Below are 21,608 nucleotides of genomic sequence, written 5' to 3' on the forward strand. Positions count from 1 at the left end.
GTCCCTCCACCTATCTCTGGATCATCCACAAACTTGGCCACAAAGCCAACAATTCCGTTCTCCAAATCATTGATATATGACATGAAAAGAAGCAGTCCCAACACTGACCCCTGTGGCACACCACTAGTCACTGGCAGCCAATAGAATAGGCCCCCTTTATTCCCACTCTTTGCCTCCTCCCAATCAACCAATCTTCTATCCATGCTAGTATCTTTCCTGTAATACCATGGGCTCTTAACTTGTTTCGCAGCCTCAAGTGCAGAACTTTGTCAAAGCCCTTCTGAAAATCTAAGTAAAGAACATCCATTTACTCTCCTTTGTCTTTCTTGCCGGTTATTTCCTCAAAGAATTCCAACAGATTTGTCAGGCAAGATCTCCCCTTAAGGAAACCTAGCTGACTTTGACCTATTTTAACATATGCTTCCAAGTGCACTGAATATCATCCTTAATAATGGACTCCAACATCTTCCCAATCACTGAAATCAGGCTAACTGGCCTATAATTTCCTTTCTTCTGCCTCCCTCCCTTCCTACAGAGTGGAGTGACATTTGCAATTTTCCAGTCCTCTGGAACCATTCCAGATTTGAGGGATTCTTGAAAGATCACTACTAATGCATCCACAGTCTCTTCAGCCACCTCTTTCAGAACACTGGGGTTCATCTGGTCCAGATGACTTATCTACCTTCAGACTTTTCAGCTTCCCAAAAACCTTCTTCTTAGCAATAGCAGCTACACTCACTTTTGTCCCCTGATGCTCTTGAATTTCTGGCATACTGCTGGTGTCTTACACAGAGACGACTGATGCAAAATATTTATTGAGTTCATCTGCCACTTCTTTCTCCTCTATTACTATCTCTCCAGCATCATTTTCCAATGGTCCGATATCCACTCTTTTACTCTTTACATATCTGAAAAAATTGTTTTGTATCCTCTTTTATATTATTGGCTAGCTTACCTTCAGATTTTATCTTTTCTCTCCTTATGGCTTTTTTAGTTGTCTTCTGCTGGTTTTTAAGCTTCCCAATCCTTTAACTTCCCACTAGTTGCCCGACAAGACATCAAATGGCTCAACTTTAGCATTCCCTCTCTCGCCTTCAAACCTTACTGCCTGAGCGTACTGTCCACCACTCTTTCTGCACCAGTCCCAACTTCACCATCAAACCTGCAAAGGGGGTGTTGTTGTAGTGTGGTGCACTGACCAGTGGAGGTCAGGCAGCAACTCTCAGACATCTGCTCTTACTTACCCCACTCAGGACCATCAGCGCATTGTCTCTGGCACTATCACCAACCTCATCAACTCTGGAGATCTCCCATCAACCTCAAAAAACCACATAGTTCCTTTACTCCACAGTGCTTGTTTCTACCTCCTACCCAAGATCCACAAGCCTGACTGTCCAGGTATGCCCATTGTCTCAGCCTGCTCCTGCCCCTCTGACCTTGTGTCTGCATATCTCAACTCCATTCTATCCCCCTTGGTTCAGGTTCTTCCCTCTTACATCCATGACACTTCACATGCTCTTGATCTCCTCAACAACATTCAATTCACTGGCCCTGATCATCTAATTTTCACCATGGATCTCCAGTCCCTATCCTCCATCAAGAAGGCATTAAAGCTTTCTGCTTCTTCCACCACCTTCCTCTGTCTGGCGGTACTGGTCCTCACTCTCAAGAATTTCTCTTTTGGGTCTTCCCACTTTCTCCAAACTCAAGGTGTAGCCATGGGCATCCATATGGGCTCCAGTTATGCCTGCCTTTTCATTGGCTACATGGAACAGTCCATGTTCCACGCCGACACTGGTAACGCTCCCCAACTCTTTCTGTGTGGTACATTGGTGCTGCTTCATGCACCCATGCTGAGCTCATCAATTTCATCAACTTTGCCTCCAGCTTCCACCCTGCTCTTAAGTTCACTTGATCCATTTCTGACACCTCTCTCCCCTTACATGATCTCTCAGTCTCCATCTCTGGACGTCTGAAAATCTCTTTTAAAAACCTACTGATTTCCATGTTTATCTTGACTATACCTCTTCCCACACTGTCTCCTGTAAAAAGGAGGACATCTCTGATGTCTTGGAAAGGAAAGCTTCCTCCAGGGAACAGATGCAGTGGAGACAAAGGAACTGAGAAAATAGAATATCATTTTGACAGGAGACAGGGTGGAAACGGGATCTTCCTTCCTCCACCATTGATGCGGCCTTCATCTGCATCTCCTCCATTTTGTCAGACATCTGCATTCACTCCATCTTCCCACCACTTTAACAGGGATAGAGTTCCTCTTAGTCCACACCTATGAGCCTCCAATCTCAAGGTGTAGCCATAGCCTCTGCATCCAACACATCATTCTCTACAAATTATGCCACCTTCAATGGGACCCTAACAGCATACACATCTTTACCTCACTCCCCGCCCCCACTCTCCACTTTCCGCTGTGATTGCTCCCTCCGGGACTCTCTTGTCCATTCGTCCCTCCCCACTAATCTCCCTCCTGGCACTTACCACTGCAAGCAGCAGAAGTACTACACCTATCCCGACACCTTCTCCCTCACCTCCATTCAGGGCCCCAAACAATCATTGCAGGTGAGGCAACACTGCACCTGTGAATCTATTGGGGTTGTCTACTTTATCCAGTGCTCCTGATGTGGCCTCCTGGTGAGACCTGATGTAGATTGGAGGACTGTGCAGCTGAGCACCTCAGCACCATCCACAAAAGTGGAATTTTCTGGTGGCCATTTAAATTCCTATCTTCATTCTCATTCTGACATTTCACTCCATGGGCTCCTCTTCTGCCACAATGAGGCTACTTTCAGGTTGGAGGAGTAACTCCTCATATTCCATCTAGGTAGTCTCCAATCTGATGGATAACCATCAATTTCTCAAACTTATGCTAATTTTTCCCCCTTCTCCTTCCCTCTTCTCCAATTCCACATTCTGGCCTCTTACCTCTTCTCCTCACATTCCCCTTTCTCCTACAGTCCACTCTCATCCCCTATCAGATTCCTTGGCCCGAAACATCGACTGTTTATTCAGTTCCATAATGCTGCCTGACCTGCTGAGTTCTTCCAGCATATTGTGTGTGTTACCTTTCTCCTTGTGGATTTTTAGTAGGCTTCTGTTGGTTTTTAAAAGCTTCCCAATCTTCTAACTTCCCACATTTTTTGCTATATTGCAGCCCTCTCTTTTACTTTTATACTGTTTTTGACTTCCCTTGTCAGCACAGTTGCCTCATCCTCCCTTTAGAATACTTCTTCATCTTCGGGATGTGTCTAATCTGTGCCTTCCAAATTTCCCAAAGGAACACCAGCCATTGCTGTCCTGCTGTCATTCCTGCTAGTGTCCCCTTCCAGTCAACTTTGGCCAGCTTCTCTTTCACATGTCTCTGTAATTCCCTTTACTCTCCACTCCAGTATTGATCCATCTGCCTGTAGCTTCTCCCTCTCAAATTGCAGGGTGAATTCTATCACATTATGATCACTGCATCTTAAGAGTTCCTTTACCTTAAGCTCGCGAATCAAATTGGTTCATTACACAGCGCTCAATCCAGAATAGCTGAAGCCCTCACGGGCAGTTCTAAAAAGCCATCTGGTAGGCATTCTACAAATTCCCTCTCTTGGGATGCAGCACCAGCCTGATCAATCTGTATACTGAAATCTCCCATGATTATTGTAACGTTGCCCTTTTTACATGTCTTTTCTACCTCCGATTAACTGAGAGCAAGGAAGCAAATGTATGGTATTGGTTTGTTATTGTCACATCAACCAAGATACAGTTGTATCTTGCTTACTGTTCATACATATCAAGTCATTGTACAGTGCATTGAGGTAGAATTTAAAGCAAAAAAATACAGAATAAAGTGCAAAAGCTGCTGAAAAAGTGCATTTTTGTAGTAAATTAGTATATTTTAATATAATTATTGATTAACTTACATGTATACGGTGTAATGAGATTGTTATGAATAGATATAATGTAATTGGTAGTTTTAAAAAAGTCTTTTTTGACCTTTTATATATACTTTCTTGTACTCTGTATTCTTCTATGTAGAAACTAATAAAAATATTGGAAAGAAAAAAATGCAGTGCAGGTAAATGATAAAGTGTAAGATCATAACAGGTAGATTGTAAGGTCAAGAGTCCATCTTATCGTACAAGATGTCCATTCAAGAGTCTGAGAACAGTGGGATGGAAGCTGTCCCTCCTTGAGTCTATTAGTATGTGCTCTCATGCTTTGGTATCTTTTGCCTAATGGGAGGGAGAGAAGAGTGAACAGCTGGGGAGGCTGGCAGGGAGAAGTATAGACAGATTCCACAGAGGTGAGGCTGGTTCCCGCGATGTGCTGAGCTCTGTCTACAACTCACAGTCACGTGCAGAGCAGTTGCCATACCAAGGCATTATGAATCCAGACAGAATGCTTTCTATGGTGCATCGATTTAAAAAATTGTAAGGGCCGAAGGTAACATGCCAAATTTCGTTAGCCTCCTGAGGAAGTAGAGGTGTTGGTGAGCTTTCTTGGCTGTGACATCATTGAGGTTGGAGTAGGATAGGCTATTGGTGATGTTCACACCTAGGAACTTGAAGTTCTCAACCCTCTCAGCCTCAGCACCATTGATGTAGATAGGTGCAAGTACACATGACAGCCCCCCTTTTTAAAGTCAATGACCAGCATTTTTATTTCTTGACGTTGAGGAAAGGTTGTCATGACACCTTGCCACTAAGCTCTCTATCCCCTCTCTGAACTCTGACTCATCATTATTTGAGACGCAGCCCATTACAGTGCCATCATCTGCAAACTTCTGAATGGAGTTAGAGCAAAACCTGGCCACGCAGTCACAAGTGTACAGGGAGTAGGGGCTGAGGATAAGTATGGTAATCAGATTTGCAGATAACATGACATAAGGAGAGAAGGGAAGTAGGAAAGAGGACACAAACATATTACAGAGAAAGATAAGTGAGTGGGAAAAACAGTGGCAAAAGGATTACAACATGGGAAGATAGTTTGGTTTGTTTTGGTCTTTCCGAAATGAACATATTATTTAAATAGAGAAAAGCTGCAGAAACCTTCAGCACGAGATGATTTGCAAGCTCTTCTCCATGAAACACAGAGAGGGGCTGGAGGAGGTTTGAGTATGAGGAGTATTCGATAACTCTGGGCCTGTACTTACTGGAGTTTAGAAAATGAGGCATGATCTTATTGAAGCCTATTGAAAGGCCTAGAAAGAGTGCACGTGGAGAGGATGTTTCCTATAGTGGGAGATTCTAGGACTAGAGCGCACAGTCCCAGAATAGAAGGACGTCCCTTTAGAACAGAGATGAGGAAGAACTTCTTTAGCCAGAGCAAGTTGAATCTGTGGAATTCATTCCCACAGACAGCTGCGGTGGCCAAGTCATTGGGTATATTTAAGTCTGAGGTTGATACTCCTGATTAAGACGTACAAGCAAGCTGGATGAACTCAGCAGGTCAGGCAGCATCCGTTGAAAGAAACAGTCAACGTTTCGGGTCGAGACCCTTCGTCAGGACTCCTGACGTCTCCTGTACTCCTGTACGTCTTGATTTGACCACAGCATCTGCAGGATGCTTTGTGTTTGATACTCCTGATTAGTAAGGGCATTGAAGGTTGTGGGGGAAAAGACAGGAGAATGGGTTTGAGAGGGAAAATAAATCAACCATGATTAGACTCGATGGACAGAATAGCCTAATTGTGTTCCTATTTCCTGTGACCTTATCGTCTTAAAAAGATATCATGTCTAGAGTGCTGCAAATGATTTGTGACCCCCTTATCTCATTGGAGGTAATTCAGAGAAGATTCACTGGAATGACTGTTGGTAGAGAGCGGTTGTTCAATGAAGAATGATTGAACAGACTGGAACTCCAGTCAGTGGAGTTGGGAGAATGACAATGAGAACAGAAGGTGTCAGTAAACCTAAGGCTGAGACAGACAGATTTGTAATGACTAAGGGAATCATGCGTTATGAGGAAATTGCAGGAAAGTGGACGAGGAATGTTGGATCAGCCATGATCCTATTGAATGGCTACTAATTCTCCTGGTCTTGTAGAGAGCTAGGTTTATCAACAGCATTCCACTGCTTTTTTAAGGGTCCATGCTTTTGCCTTAAAGAACAGTGCAGGCCCTTCAGCCCACAATGTTGTGCCAACCCTTTAACCTATGCCAAGAGCAATCTAACCCCACCGTCTCACCCAGCCGTTCATTTTGTTTCACCCATGTGTCTATCTAAGTGTCCATAATGTATTTACCTCTACTACTGTCTCTGGCAGTGCATTCCATGCACCCACTATACTCTGTGTTTCTTAAAAAAAATCCTACCTCTGACATCTCCCCCTATACTTTCTTCCAATCACCTTAAAGTTAAACCCCCTTATAAATTCAGAAACTGTTTTATTTTGAAGTATTTCTGAGGTTCAATAAAAGTTCCACCTCTCAACTAACTTTCCAGTAATTCCTGCTGGATAAACCTCAGTGCTTTGAATCAGAGGAAAATCACGACAACTGTAAAACTCTGAAAAAGCAAATCTGGTAATGACTGACGGTATAATGATTTCAATTTATTGATTAATATTCATTTACAAATGAATGGCATCTACAACTTTTGTAGTCATTTAGTTCACTGTTCAACCATTTTATGCAAAAATCCTTGAAAAAAAATGAGATTACATTATTTACATTTGTGTGATCATGTTATCTTGCCAAGCTATTTAGTTAAAGGATTAACAAAGATACAGGTTCATAACAATTTTAAACCGCGTCAGATTAAATGAGTTTAATAGATCTTTCAGATGCCCTTGGTGGAGTAGGGATTGATGTTCAGAAGAGTGATCGTGTTCCTCTCCACACATTATGTTGGCACAAAGAACTCCACATTGAGGTTCAGCATAGATGTAGCTTGGAGTTCCAAACCATGTGCCTCAGCTTTACTTCAGAACAACAACACATACAGCATCAATACCACTTGTGTCATCTTGTTCACAATAGCTGCTTCTAATGGTTTCTAAGAGAAAAATTAAAAATCAGGATTGAGGCTTGTTTAGTGTTCAAACAAGCAAAACAAAGTTTTCAACCCACTTTTGAGAGATGTCTTCAGAACTCATAAGGAGACAGAGTTTAGGTGACAGTGTGGTTAGAGGACAGCTGCAATCCTGTTTTAATCGTTCTCTTTCAAAGGCACAGTTTGATAAGATGTTGTTTCTCAAACTCTATTAGAATTGACCTCCACAATATGTACAATGCTACATAATGACTGATTGCTCTGATAGTCTTGCTAATAATATCCAGAAAATTACCATAATATATATTTTCTGAACGGCATCTCTTCTATTCCTTGCCCAGGCAGTCTCCCAGAGATGCTGATTGTCCTTTATCAAGTGTGAATGCTGACTGAGATTTTCAACAAGCTACAACAATGGGGAAGACAGCAGAGCATAAACATTCTCGTACATTGCTTGCACCAGGTTCTTCCTTGAACAGTCTCCTGATATTCACTAGCATAGGGGGCTGTGGAGGCAAGTCATTGGGTGTATTTAAGGCAGAGACTTATATGTTCTTGATTGGTAAAGAGGTTAAGGGTTACAGGGAGTAAGTGAGAGAACAGATTTGAAAAAAAAAATCAGCCATGACTTGATGGGCCAAATGGCCTACGTATGCCCCTACTGTATATTTTATGGTCTTCTCACAATGGAGGAAATGGTTATGGGATCCCAGGATTACTCCTTTATCATGTCTCTCTCCAGGAGAATAGCTACTGTAACTCTAAGCAATTAAGGGAATGAAATGAGGAGATTGCTGTCAGCTGGTGGTTCACTTGTTTGCATCTACTGTCCTGAGTTAGATGGTGGCAGGTCAAAACCCATTCCAGAAACTGGGCAAAAATCTAGGATGTCACCCCCATATAGTAATGAGGGAATGACACTTTGTCAAACACCATAAACCAAGGCCCCCACATGGCCCCTTCAGTTTTTGGGGATGGTAAAGTGGGAGGGAGAGTCTATGGATTGCTGTTTTATTAGATTACACCAGACACTACAGTTCAAATTATTTTATTGCAATGTAAAGCTTGTTGAGAAGCCATGATGGGACCCACATAAATTTAACTCATTTCCTTTTAAAACCTGACCCACACAGTAGTCACCAGCAACTGCCGATAATAAATCTACTGAGTCATTGAGGTGCATAAGCTGAAATGCTATTTGCCATCTGAGATCAAAACATTCTGCTGGATATGAAGTTTATGAATGTCAAATGTGTTTCGTGGGTAAGAGCCAAACAATATGAATAAATTTTCAGCAGTCCAACAGGCGCAGTTAACTCCGTTTTGTATGCCAGCACTGGCTAGTTCCTCTTGGTTTATTTCTCTTACAAGCTCCTGTTGGATCTCTTCTCTGATTCTAAATAAAGCATTTACTGCACGCTGGATAAAGACCCTTTGAGCATAAGTTATTGAGAAAACAAACCACATCACAAAGTGAGCCTGAACACTCACTGCAAGCAATACAGTCCAAGGTTACCCAAGGTTTCCTTTTCATTTAGACACTGTAGTGTCATTTATTCAGCTGCTCTCTAAACACAATAAATGGCTCTTCTAATTCTAGAGTTGGCAAAGACAGTATGTAACTGAACCAAAGAGCTGGATGAAGTATCAATTAGTGTTGAGCTAATTGATGATAAAATTCCTGCTCCTGTAAATGAGCCCACATGGACCAGAACATTCTTGGCTACTGTACAGCACCACCTACTACCAAATAGTCCTTGCTCTATCTAGGCTCACACGTGATGACCAGTATCTACTGAGTCATTCCCTAGCAACCAATACAAACAAAATAAATGAGTCACAGAAAGCATGACAATATTTTAAACTTGATACACCCTTTGTTTCTTTCATTATGTATATCTAGTCCTTGGCATTAACTTTCAGCCTGCATAGCCAGGATGATCAGGTTGGACCATCGTCCAAGAGAAGTGTACCTCAGCTAAGATAACAGTGTAACATTTAATGTAAAATAAAACACATTCCATAGAATACAAAAACATTGCATTCATAGTGGCAATATGCAACCTAATTTTTCACCCTATTGTACAGGATGCCATTCAAAGTTAACAGTCTTGACCTGAACCCAAAATGAAGGAAAATCAATTTCAACACTAATGAATATACCAAACACGAGAAAATCTGCAGATGCTGGAACCTTCAGCATCTAGGCTGAATATATTTTCAAAAATTTTTAAATGTATATATTTTTAAAATGGAGATCTTAAAAATTCTGATTGTCCCAGACTTTGCATAATTCAGGTGCAACATGCATAGAATGTGCCTATATCGGCCAAGTAGCTTGGGGAGCAGGACTCTTAAATCATGCATTGGAAGCACCATCCCACTCCTTGCACACAGCTCTACACATACTAGCAGAAGTTACAGCTATGACTTGCTTTAATAGCCTGTGACCACATTACTTTTTTTCCCCTTCAAACAGAGAGTTTCACAGAAATATAACTAATGTGGTCAAAGTGCGTAAAGCCAAAAATGTTCAATATAATGCTACATTTGAAGTAGTCATTAAAGTAAGTCATGAATAAGTTATGTATTGCTACATCCATTGCTCTACACAACAGGTAGCTTCACTCCATGGCGGCCAGTACCCCTTGCAAGTTTTAGACAATATTTGGCTGGCAGATAATTTGCTCCTTCTTCTGCAATAATACAGACAACTTGCATCTTTCCACCTCTGTTTCTGCTCCTGAAATTGTTTAAGCCCCGAATCATCATCCTCTGCTCTACATCCTTCTGCTTATATCAATTTCAAGAGTAGTCAGCTTCTATCGGAAGGCTTAATTTGGGACTGTGGACCAGGGAGTGATATAATTGTGAGTGTCTCCTCATTGAGTAACACCACTTCACGAATGTCACTTCCCCATCCTTACCACAACACCAGGACTGGCCGAACAGCAAAAATATTGTTTTGAGTTTGGCTGGCTTGAAGATGAACCCGGGTTGGCTTTTGGACAAAATTGAACATATGGGGTAAGTAAGAAATGAATAATAAGGAAATTGCTGGATTTTCTGCTAATCAGGGTCAAGGAGGAGATAGTTTTTTTTTCCTATACCAGCATGTTATGAAATCATGGTGATGAAAGGATAAGTTTACTATCTGACAATTATTTCAGCTAAGTTTCTGCAATCTCATAAAATTCCTTCCATTCTAGACCAACAATGACATGCCAAACCAAACCCTGAAAAACCAATCTCAGCATCCGTCCCTCCGACACTTTGACATTGTTAATTGACGCCAAATTTAGTGCCAGGTTTGTATGGTCAGGGTTTGAGCCCTCTTGGAGGTATATCCAGTCAGAATACGGCTGTCAGAGGTGATGTTGCGCTAGATTTACTGCACTCTGCATCTATGTGTGTAGACATTCTGTGTGATCCTGTTTGAATAAGAATCATGTGGAGCAGTGAGAATGACTGGAACAGATTCTGTAGTAGAATCCTTAGAAATCATCATGTATGTTAAAAGTGTTCTGGCACTATCCCTTTTGCTCTATATAACTTACAGTCAAATTCTGTCAAATCCAGTTTTTAAAACCTCATCTCTACACTTGCTTCACACACTGTGTGTGCATCTAGTTTCCGATAATCAGCTGCTCTTCATTATTTATTTTCATATCTCCAAAGATCCACTGCATAGTAGGAATTAATAATAATTGATAGTGTCGCAATCCATTCTAAGTTGAATCAAAAGTACATTCCTTGGCAACAAACAGTCTGCTGGAGAAACTCAGCAGGTCAGGCAGCAGCTATGAATAGGATGAAACAGTCAACATCTCAACCGAGACCCTTCATGAATTGGTCTTTACTCTAATTTAAAAAAACTCTTGTTCCACTCCAGAGAAAAGGACTCAGGTGTGATAACCCTTAGGTGAAGTGAAGCTAATCAGCTGATCATTGTGAATATGGACTAGGTGCCCACTTCAAAATTAAGACTAGATTCAGAGGTCCATTTAACAGGAGGTGACGTGGTGAATTGAAATAATCATGTTTGGAATGGAATTTTCATTGTACTTACAATGGAAAGTCGCTGCTTAGTCACGGTTAATTGCTTTTTCCGCTCACTAGTGCTGTGGAGAAAAACAACACCTCCGCCTACAAGTAGAATCTAAATGTGGCTTCTCAGTTTTTTTTAATTCCAGGCTTCTCTTTGGAACTTAAGCAAATTATTTTGTAGAAGGTTAAATTGAGCAGCTTTGATTCAATAATTTCCGATCAATAGTTTTTTTAGGCACTGAACTAGTTTGCTGTTATTCTTATTAATATTGTCAGATAACTCATCATAAGTGAAAATCAGAAAAGGTTCAGTTGCTAGAAAACGGAAGTAAAACCCAGAAAATGCTCAAAATCCTCAGCGGGTTGAGCAGTATCTGTGGAAATGTTTTGGGTTCAAGACCCTTTGTCTATACTCTGAATACAACTCTTTCTAACGACACTGCTTGACCTGATAGGTATTTCCCAGCATTTTCTGTTTTTGCTTCTTTCTCATAAAAACATTTTGCATTATCAGGATTGGATTGGATGTCCAGAGCAAACAGGACTCTTTGAAAACAGAGCAAATAAAATATCATTTTGTAATATTTACTGGTATGATGGCTAATTTTATATGCATGTTTACCTGACAAGTTTCCAACCAGTATTGCCTTTGTTTGTCAGACACATGAGCTATAGTATAGTACATGTGGACCATCACCGAGAAAATAACAGGAGACCCCAAATTGAAAACCAGTTTTGGAGATTAATAATTAAACAAAATTCTTGTAAATCAATGTGACAATAATATACAGGTGTTTGCACAATAAAATATGTTCAAGGTAGAAAGAAAGTTGTGCACTTGGCAGTGACAAGCATTTGGATGTCTCTCATATATATTTACCAATACTCATTAAAAGGTTTTATGCGGAAAGATGCATAGAATGACTCAAAGGAAGCATATTGAAGAGAAGCAAGAATATGTAATGGGTTGAAGCCGTGAATCAACTTGCTGCTTTCTTGCAAGTGAATGAGACTGCTGAGAAACCCAGCACTGTCTCAAGCTACTGAAGTCATTTGCACAATATATGTATGTATTGGGGTGAGATTTATACCAAAAAAAGCAGACAAACCAACCAAAGTTCTTAAACCACATAGGCTATAACTTTATATCCCAGGTTATTTGTTATATGTAGTTCTGAAGCAACAGATTCTAACTTATAATTACTACCAGTTTCTAATAGTTATTGCAGTGCAATTAGAGAGATTAAAACCAAGTATTCCCATGTTGCTAATCAATACATGTATCCTTTGTTATAGTGCTGTGAATTGATACACCCAGCATCTGACACGTAGGTGGTATTCTCATCCAGATGTGACAGGGGTACTGTGTCCTCTTCGTTCACGTGCCGATCAAATTCTGACTTCAACAGTGGCCGCTGATTGTCAGGAAATGCCAAGGAGAAGAGTGCTTCTGGCTCACAGACAAACTTGTACACATACCGCTCACCAGCCACCTGAAAACACCAAAGGTCAATGGAGTACATGGGAACAGACATTTCATTTACAAATGGACACTTGCATCAGGGTTTCAATTCACTGCTTGATTTGCGGTTCCAGTTAATCACCTAAATTTTCCTTTCACATTTCATTATTGGTTGATGAAAAATAAACTTTTTCCATCACCACTACATCCAATTTTTATTTGGAATTTTAGACATGAATTTTAATGTGAGCTTGATCATATGAGACAGTTCAAAGCCTGCTCCATGTGCTATCATGTTTGCTGTTGTGTGCTGGGGCAGCAGGCTGAGGGTAGCAGACACCAACAGAATCAACAAACTCATTCGTAAGGCCAGTGATGTTGTGGGGGTGGAACTGGACTCTCTGACGGTGGTGTCTGAAAAGAGGATGCTGCCAAGTTGCATGCCATCTGACCGAGATGCAACACTGAGCGTCATAGGAAGTCATTCCTGCCTGTGGCCATCAAACTTGACAACTCCTCCCTCGGAGTGTCAGACACCCTGAGCCAATAAGCTGGTCCTGGACTTATTTCCACTTGGCATAATTTACTTATTATTATTTAATTATTTATGGTTTTATATTGCTATATTTCTACACTATTCTTGGATGGTGCGACTGTAACGAACCCCAATTTCCCTTGGGATCAATAAAGTATGTCTGTCTGTCTGTCCTATCCTCAGCCAATACACCCCCCCCCCCCCCAGAAAGACCATCAGGTGACGGAGGAGTGAAAACCTGACTAATATCACCTTTCACCAACAGGGAAATTCTAAGCCACTTATAACACATGAGATCAGACAGAAAGCTGACCTTGCTTGACTCCACATTGAGAAATGCACATATTTCCCTGAAGTTAAGAGCAGAAAGGAGGTCAACAATAGATTGAAATATTTAAAACTTGAGCTGAGTTCCTGAGCCATCAAATTGGTTGAAAGGCATTCTATCCTGTCCTTTCACAATCACAATTCATTGGTAATGCAATTAGGAAGCACTCAACCCAGTTGTAGATAGATTGGAGTCCATGGTAAATACAGAACAAAATATATTTTCATCATATTGATAATCTTGTTCCAACTGTTAACAAATGTTATTGCTTCCTTAATTATATATAAAAAACATATTATCCTCCCTCCTCCCACCCCCAGCTTCTCACCATTGCTTATACCTGCCAATTTGACTCCTTGGGCTCAATTTGGCAATTGCTGGGTACATCAGTCTTCAAAAAAAAGGCAATACCTCCAAAAGGTAGCATTCATTATTCAGGACCCCTATCATCCAGGACATTCCCCTCTTCTCATTACTACTATCAGGGAGGAGGCACAGGAGCCGGAAGCCACACTCAATATTTTGGGAGCAGCTTCTTCCCCTCTGCCATCAGTAGACAATGAACGCAACCTCGACATGTTTCTAATCTCTAATTCTGATTCTGATACTGATGATGTGAAAGTGTGTTTCATAACCTGTAATGGATCATACAGTTTAACCATGGAAAGATTCTTAGCTTCCTTATTGCAAAGACATTTATGTTATAATTCTTGAACTTCAAGGGGTATGGAAAGCGGAGAGGAACTGAAAGTTGGCCAGGTTCGATGGAACTTATACAATGATATAAAAAATTATAATTACAAATCAATGTGAGTAAAACTAAAAAACAAGGAGAGCTTGAGAATTTGTTATTTTGACATTGATTACATTTCTTTCCCCACTAAGACCAGCCCTTGAGTGCATCAACCCCTCTGGCGTTTGTCAGAACTGCTGGATAGCTGGTCTGGCTTTGGCCCGCAAAAAGGTTTTTACGCTGACTTCACCATTCTGGCCCAACCAGCCTAATCACTCTGCACACATACATTACCAGATCAGTCAAACATTATGGGAGGTTAAGCTGAAAGCTAGCTTGATAGGCTACAGAGACAGTGCTCTGTTGTATGAATGAATTGGACCCTGTCTATGATTGGGCTGCTGAGAACTGCAGTCTTGATCGATGATCTGCAACAGAAGGCAGTCAGATGGGGAATGGTGCCAGGAGACCTCCAATGACCGAGAGTTAGCTTGCTGTGGATAAACTTGGAATTACTTGGAATAAAGTTATAAATAAACTATCTCTATAAACATTTTACAGAATATATACAACTCGGGATACACTCATTTGGCTCAACTAGTCTCTCAGCCTCTCATTCCTCTTCATTTAATTCTAACCATATGGCTTTCAACTCTCATCCACCCAGCTTACTCGTTAATTCAACAATATAATTCATCTTAACCTGTGGGATGAGTTCCATTTTCTGGTCACTCACTGGGCAAGGACATATCTGAATTGTTAGTTCTTCCTGGATCAACTTAGGCAAAATCTTAAAGGTCACTGTTATTTGCCCATCTTATTTTCATATCTCTATAGAGCTTCCAAATATATATTCTGTTTTTGGGGCTAGAAAGCAGATTTTAAACAAATAACTGACATAGAAGAAAAACAATATTCAAAAATCTTGATGGAGATACTGATTTTGATAACCAGCATATTTCACCATTAAGGTTCTTAGTTTAATGAGTGAATTAAACTAACCTTTTGCATGATGCCTTTCTCGTAATAGTAACGAAGGGAACGGCTCAGTTTATCATAGTTCATGGCAGGTCTGTTCTTTTGCATTCCCCAAAGTCTTGCCACCTGGAAAGTGAAGAAATTCTGATTACATTGTTGTGCACAAATGAAAAGTTATTCTGCTAGTTACTGTCAACAGTTCAGAGACTACGAAAACTCACAACTTCTTTTCTGCAGTCCACTTTTATGAACCTAGAAGCCTGTAAAGGTTCAGGGCCATTAAACAAGATAACAAAGTCTGCCAGTGACTACAGGAACTAAAGCATCTGCTTAATTTCATGTGGTAAGTCAGCAATTGGATGCAAACCTTCGAAACAATCATACAACTGAATAAAATAAAAACACTAAAGTGCAGCATCTATGGGGTGGGAGTGGGTGGAAAACTGTCAACATTTTAGGTGATACCCTGCACTGGGATTCCGATTCCAGCATCTGCAGGTTCTTGTGTCTCCATATAGCTGAAGATTCCACTTGAAATGCTGACCAGTCTGCTTTCCTGAAGAAGGGTCTTGGCCTGAAACGTTGACTGTACTCTTTTCCATAGATGCTGCTTGACTTGCTGAGTTCCTCCAGCATTTTGTGTCTGTTACTTTGGATTTCCAGCATCTGCAGATTTTCTTGTGTTTAGTCTGCTTTCCTTACTTATTCGCCTACCTTTTCCCTGTAACCTTGACGCTCTGACTACTCAAGAACTTATCAATGTCCGCATTAAATATAACCAATGACTTTGTCTCCACAATCATCCATGGCAATGAATTCCACAGATTAACCACCCTCCGGCTAAAGAAATTTCTCTTCATCTCTGTCTAAGTGGACGTCCTTCTATTCTGAGTCTGTGCCCTGTGGTGCAAGACTCTCACTACAGGAAACATCCACTCCGCATCCACTCTATCTACAGTAGGCCTTTCAATATTCAGGAGGTGTCAATGAGGTCGCCCCCTCATTCTTCTAAACTCCAGTGAGTACAGGCTCAGTGGCATCAGACACACCTCATATATTAACCCTTTCATTCCTGGGATCATTCTCGTTTTATTCAAACTGTATTCCAAGCTTCCTCTCTCTCTTGAAATTTCCTCCTGGGATACAGTTTGATAATTATCAATAACCATCAGTAGCTCATCTGAGGAACATTTTTCATTGTGGTTTATACTATAGTTTGCCACCTTCAAAATGAACTGCTAGATATTCTGCACACTGAGTGAAGTTGGCTATTTGATCTCTGAACACCCTCTAATTAATACTTTTACCAGCTGCAATGAATACTCTGAAATGTCATTGGTTAGGGTCCAGAAGTATAGTTTGTAACTATCTTTGGTGGTAAAGTTACAGCAGGTCAGCATGGATGTAATGGGCCAAAGCATCCACTTTTGTGCTGTATTATTCTAAAAGTCTAGCTAAGACCAGAACTATCATTCTGAGGTAGTACATTTGGGGGGGGGGGGGGAGGAGAGAGAGAGAGGGGGGGGAAGAGAGAGAGAGGGGAGAGGGGAGGGGGAGAGGGATACACACACACCACGGAAATCCACAATCAGGAGGTAATTGTGCCATGATGACCATGTTACAGACCAACGTGATAGTGGTTAACCATCTCCCCAGTTGAGTTAGTGTACTAACTGAACACTTCTCAGGTTGGTGTGGCAGAGCAAAGTCCAACAGCATTCTCAGAAGAAAGTACAGTGAATCTGGACATTGGGAGAAATTTAAAGCTTTAAAGCTGGTGAAAATGGGAGTGATTCTTTTCAAAGAGGGGTCTTTGAGTGGCTCCTCTGTTTAAACTTTAAACACTGCAGGAAAGCCAAACTTAAGCTTGGCAGAGAACCACACATCTGTGTTTGCCTGCAGTCATGACTGGATGGATATTGACATAATTAACACATTCCCTTCACCCCCACCCCCACTCCACTTGTTATCTTGCAAGTGCTTCAAGTTCAGTGAATTACAGCAACAAGGACACTGAGTGGCTTTTACTGGGAGGACAATTAAAAAGCACAAGGTGTTATGTGGCTTTCACAGCGCCGACACAGGTGGTCTCCTATAAAATTGTACCCTGAACAGGAGAGGAGGGCAGAGACTGAAGAGGCAAGTTCAGTAGATGTGTGACTAATTAACAAACAAGAGTATTGCTAAAGGTCCTCCCCAGGTTACAAATACCCCATTTATTTACAGTCCATGCATAACAAACATCCATTTAGGAGATCAGTGAGATGGACTTACCAGCTGCTGAGGGACTACATTAAACCCAAGAGGAATACATTCTAGTTAACAAGTTTACAAATCTTATTCAGAGATACCCCATTTGGGCCATTAGCAAAACTGTCATCTAAAAATGTAAAATTTCATCTGCAGTAAAATCTTCTGAAAGAATATTATCATGTAGCGATGTGCTACACACAGCGTTGAAATAACGACACGCAGTCGGTAAGTCGTTTCGAGACTAGTTTATTCAAACTTCACGGCGCTGGCTTTTAATCCCTAGTGCCCGCCCTCTCCGGGCAGAAATGACATCGGAGGTGCATTACCAAAGTCTCCCCCCACACACTGGCTACTTGTGAGCCGGTTCGCCTGCACAGAAAGTGGGTCGCCACATAACCCCCCCCCCCCAGAACCAGCGATACACCCCCCAATGTCCACAGTCTGGATCAGCCTCTGTTTGGGAGGTCTGCCTCTGCGCCGCGGTGCCTGAACCTCGACCGGCTGCGCCAAGTCCACATGGGCTGGTTTGAGTCGGTCCACCGTGAAAACCTCCTCTCTCCCCCCAATGTCTAGAACGTACGTGGACCCGTTGTTGTTGATCACCTTGAACGGCCCCTCGTACGGCCGCTGTAGCGGTGCCCGGTGTCCGCCCCTTCGTACAAACACAAACTTACAGTTCTGCAGGTCTTTGGGTACATGGGTCAGGGTTCGTCCGTGCTGTGAAGTCGGTACGGGGGCCAGGTTGCCGAGCCTCTTGCGTAGTCTGTCCAGGACTGCTGTGGGTTCTTCCTCTTGCCCCCTTGGGGCTGGTATGAACTCTTCTGGGATGGCAAGGGGTGCGCCGTACACCAACTCGGCCAACGAGGTGTGCAGATCCTCTTTGGGCGCTGTGCGAATTCCAAGCAGGACCCAGGGAAGCTCGTCCACCCAGTTAGGTCCTCTCAGGCGGGCCACGAGAGCCAACTTCAAGTGACGGTGGAAGCGTTCCACTAGTCCGTTCGACTGTGGGTGGTAGGCAGTAGTGTGGTGTAGCTGCGTTCCCAACAGGCTGGCCACAGCCGACCACAGGCTGGAGGTGAACTGGGCGCCTCTGTCGGAGGCACTGTGGGCCGGTACCCCGAAGCATACTACCCAGGTTGCGATCAGTGCTCGGGCGCAGGAATCGGCAGATGTGTCGGTGAGCGGGACCGCCTCTGGCCACCTTGTGAACCGGTCTACCATAGTTAGGAGGTACCGCGCTCCTTGGGACACTGGTAGGGGGCCCACAATATCCACATAAATGTGGTCGAACCTCCGGTGGGTGGGTTCGAACTGCTGCGGCGGGGCTTTAGTGTGCCGCTGCACCTTGGCTGTTTGGCACTGCGCGCACGTTCTGGCCCATTCACTGACCTGCTTGCGAAGTCCGTGCCACGTGAACTTACTGGAGACCAGCGGGACGGTTGTCCTGATAGATGGGTGCGCCAAGCCGTGTATGGAGTTGAAAACTCGCCGCCTCCAGGCTGCTGGGATGATGGGGCGAGGTTGGCCGGTAGCCACATCGCACAGGAGGGTCCTATCACCTGGGCCTACGAGAAAGTCCTGCAGCTGCAAACCCGAGACTGCGGTCCTGTAGCTGGGCATCTCGTTGTCTGCCTGCTGCGCCTCCGCCAGTGCTGCATAGTCCACCCCCAGGGACAGGGCCTGGACAGCTGGTCTGAAGAGTGCGTCCGTCACGACGTTGTCCTTCCCCGAGACATGCTGGATGTCCGTCGTGTACTCGGAGATGTTGGACAGATGTCGCTGCTGGCGAGCCGACCAGGGATCGGACACCTTCGTGAACGCGAAGGTCAACGGTTTGTGGTCCGTGAACGCGGATTGCCAGATACAGTGCCAACAGTTTCCGGTCGAAAGCACTGTACTTGAGTTCGGGTGGTCGTAGGTGCTTGCTGAAGAACGCCAAGGGTTGCCAGCGCCCCTCGATGAGCTGCTCCAGCACCCCACCGACTGCTGTGTCGGATGCGTCCACCGTGAGGGCAGTCAGAACATCCGTTCTGGGGTGCACCAGCATCGTGGCATCTGCCAAGGCTTCCTTGGCTTTAACGAAAGCGGCCGCGGCCTCCTCGTCCCAAGTAATGTCCTTGCCTTTACCCGACATCAGGGTGTACAAAGGGCGCATGATACGGGCTGCTGAGGGGAGGAAACGGTGGTAGAAGTTCATCATACCAATGAACTCCTGCAGGCCTTTGACCGTGTTGGGCCGGGCAAAGTGGCGGATCGCGTCTACCTTGGCGGGCAGAGGTGTTGCCCCATCTTTGGTAATCCTGTGGCCCAGGAAGTCAATGGTATCGAGACCGAACTGGCATTTGGCCGGGTTGATCGTGAGGCCGAAATCACTCAGGCGGGAGTAGAGCTGGCGGAGGTGGGACAGATGCTCCTGGCGACTACTGCTGGCTATAAGGATATCGTCCAAATAGATGAACGAGAAGTCCAGGTCGCGTCCCACTGCGTCCATTAGCCGCTGGAACGTCTGGGCGGCATTCTTCAGGCCGAACGGGGTGATGAGTGCTGTTTTGGGGATGTCTTCAGGGTGCACCGGGATTTGATGGTATCCCCGGATGAGGTCTATTTTGGAAAAGATTCTTGCCCCGTGCAGGTTTGCTGCAAAGTCCTGTATGTGCAGCACGGGGTAGCGGTCTGGAGTGGTAGCCTCGTTCAGTCTGTGGTAGTTGCCGCATGGTCTCCAACCCTCGGCTGCTTTGGGCACCATGTGCAGGGGGGAGGCTACCACCCTGCTTTGGGCTGTCGGACCTCCGTACGATCCCCAATTCCTCCATCCTCTTGAACTCCTCCTTTGCCAGGTGGAGCTTTTCCAGGGGGAGCCTTCGTGCGCGAGCGTGGAGGGGTGGTCCCTGGGTCGGGATGTGGTGCTGTACCCCATGTCTGGGCATGGCTGCCGTGAACTGCGGTGCCAGAATCGATGGAAAGTCCGCCAGGATTCTGGTGAATTCGTTGTCCAACAGCGTGATGGAGTCCAGGTGTGGGGCCGGCAACTTGGCTTCACCCAGGGAGAACGTCTGGAAAGTCTCGGCATGTACCAGTCTTTTCCCTTGCAAGTCGACCAGCAGGCTGTGAGCTCACAAGAAGTCCGCCCCCAGGAGTGGTTGGGCCATGGCGGCCAGTGTGAAGTCCCACGTGAACCGGCTGGCGCCGAACTGCAGCTGCACTGTGCGGGTGCCGTAGGTCCGTATCGTGCTGTCATTTGCGGCCCTCAGGGTGGGTCCTGGCTTCCTGTTGCGGGTGTCGTACCCCGTCGGGGGGGCAAGACGCTGATTTCCGCTCCCGTGTCGACCAAGAAGCGGCGTCCCGTCTGTTTGTCCCAGACGTACAAGAGGCTGTCCTGGTGGCCAGCCACCATAGTCATTAGCGGCAGCTGGCCCTGGCCCTTGCAGGGCGGGCGACAATGGCGGGCTTTTGTACCCCACCGCTGGTGGTAGAAACACCACTGTTCATTAACCTCCTCACTCCTGCCTCTGTGTTGTGTGCGCCCCCCTGCCAAGCCTGGTCTGGTCCGCTGTTGGGCACGTGGCCTGGTAATCTGACCATCGGACACCACGCTCTCCCTCTTGGCTTTCCACAGCACGTCTGCCCGGGCCGCCACCTTCCGGGGGTCACTGAAATCTGCGTCGGCCAGCAGCAGATGTACGTCCTCGGGCAGTTGCTCTAGGAACGCTTGCTCGAACATGAGGCAGGGCTTGTGTCCGTCAGCCGGGGCAAACATCTCGTTTGTCAATGCTGACGGCAGTCTGCCTCCCAAACCGTCCAGGTGAAGCAGGCGGGCACCCCGCTCACGCCGCGAGAGGCCAAAGGTCCCAACGAGCAGCGCTTTGAATGCTTCATATTTGCCTTCTTCCGGGGGAGACTGTATGAAATCCGCAACCTGGGCAGCCGTCTCCTGGTCAGGGGAGCTCACCACGTGGTAGTAACACGTGGAATCAGAGGATATCTGCCGAATCTGGAACTGGGCTTCTGCTTGGCTAAACCACACGCGTGGTCGCAGCGTCCAGAAAGTCGGCCGTTTTAGCGAAACTGCGTGAACAGATGAAGAGTCGGTTATCTTTGGTCCAAATCCCGTTTGGACCGTTGGGGTCACCAAGGTAGCGATGTGCTACACACAGCGCTGAAATAACGACACGCAGTTGGTAAGCCATTTCGAGACAAGTTTATTCAAACTTCGCGGCACTGGCATTTAATCCCTCTCCAGGCGGAAATGACGTCAGAGGTGCATTACCAAAGTCTCC

The 21,608-nt window shown here is 44.5% G+C and overlaps 1 protein-coding gene across 1 annotated transcript in view; it reads right to left on the minus strand.

The window, feature by feature from the left end:
- Positions 1–6,534: 6,534 nt before the first annotated feature.
- etv4 (ETS variant transcription factor 4) overlaps positions 6,535–21,608 on the minus strand; it is a 113,799-nt gene continuing 98,725 nt past the window's right edge. Inside the window, exons 12-13 of the mRNA XM_073071584.1 lie at positions 15,103–15,204; positions 6,535–12,535 (exon numbers count right to left, since the gene is read on the minus strand). Of these exons, the coding sequence (XP_072927685.1) occupies positions 12,314–12,535; positions 15,103–15,204 (324 nt within the window). The 3' untranslated portion in view covers positions 6,535–12,313. The remainder of the gene's footprint in view (positions 12,536–15,102; positions 15,205–21,608) is intronic.

The sequence above is a fragment of the Hemitrygon akajei genome, chromosome 18, assembly GCF_048418815.1.
Source record: "Hemitrygon akajei chromosome 18, sHemAka1.3, whole genome shotgun sequence".
Taxonomy (NCBI): Eukaryota; Metazoa; Chordata; class Chondrichthyes; order Myliobatiformes; family Dasyatidae; genus Hemitrygon; species Hemitrygon akajei.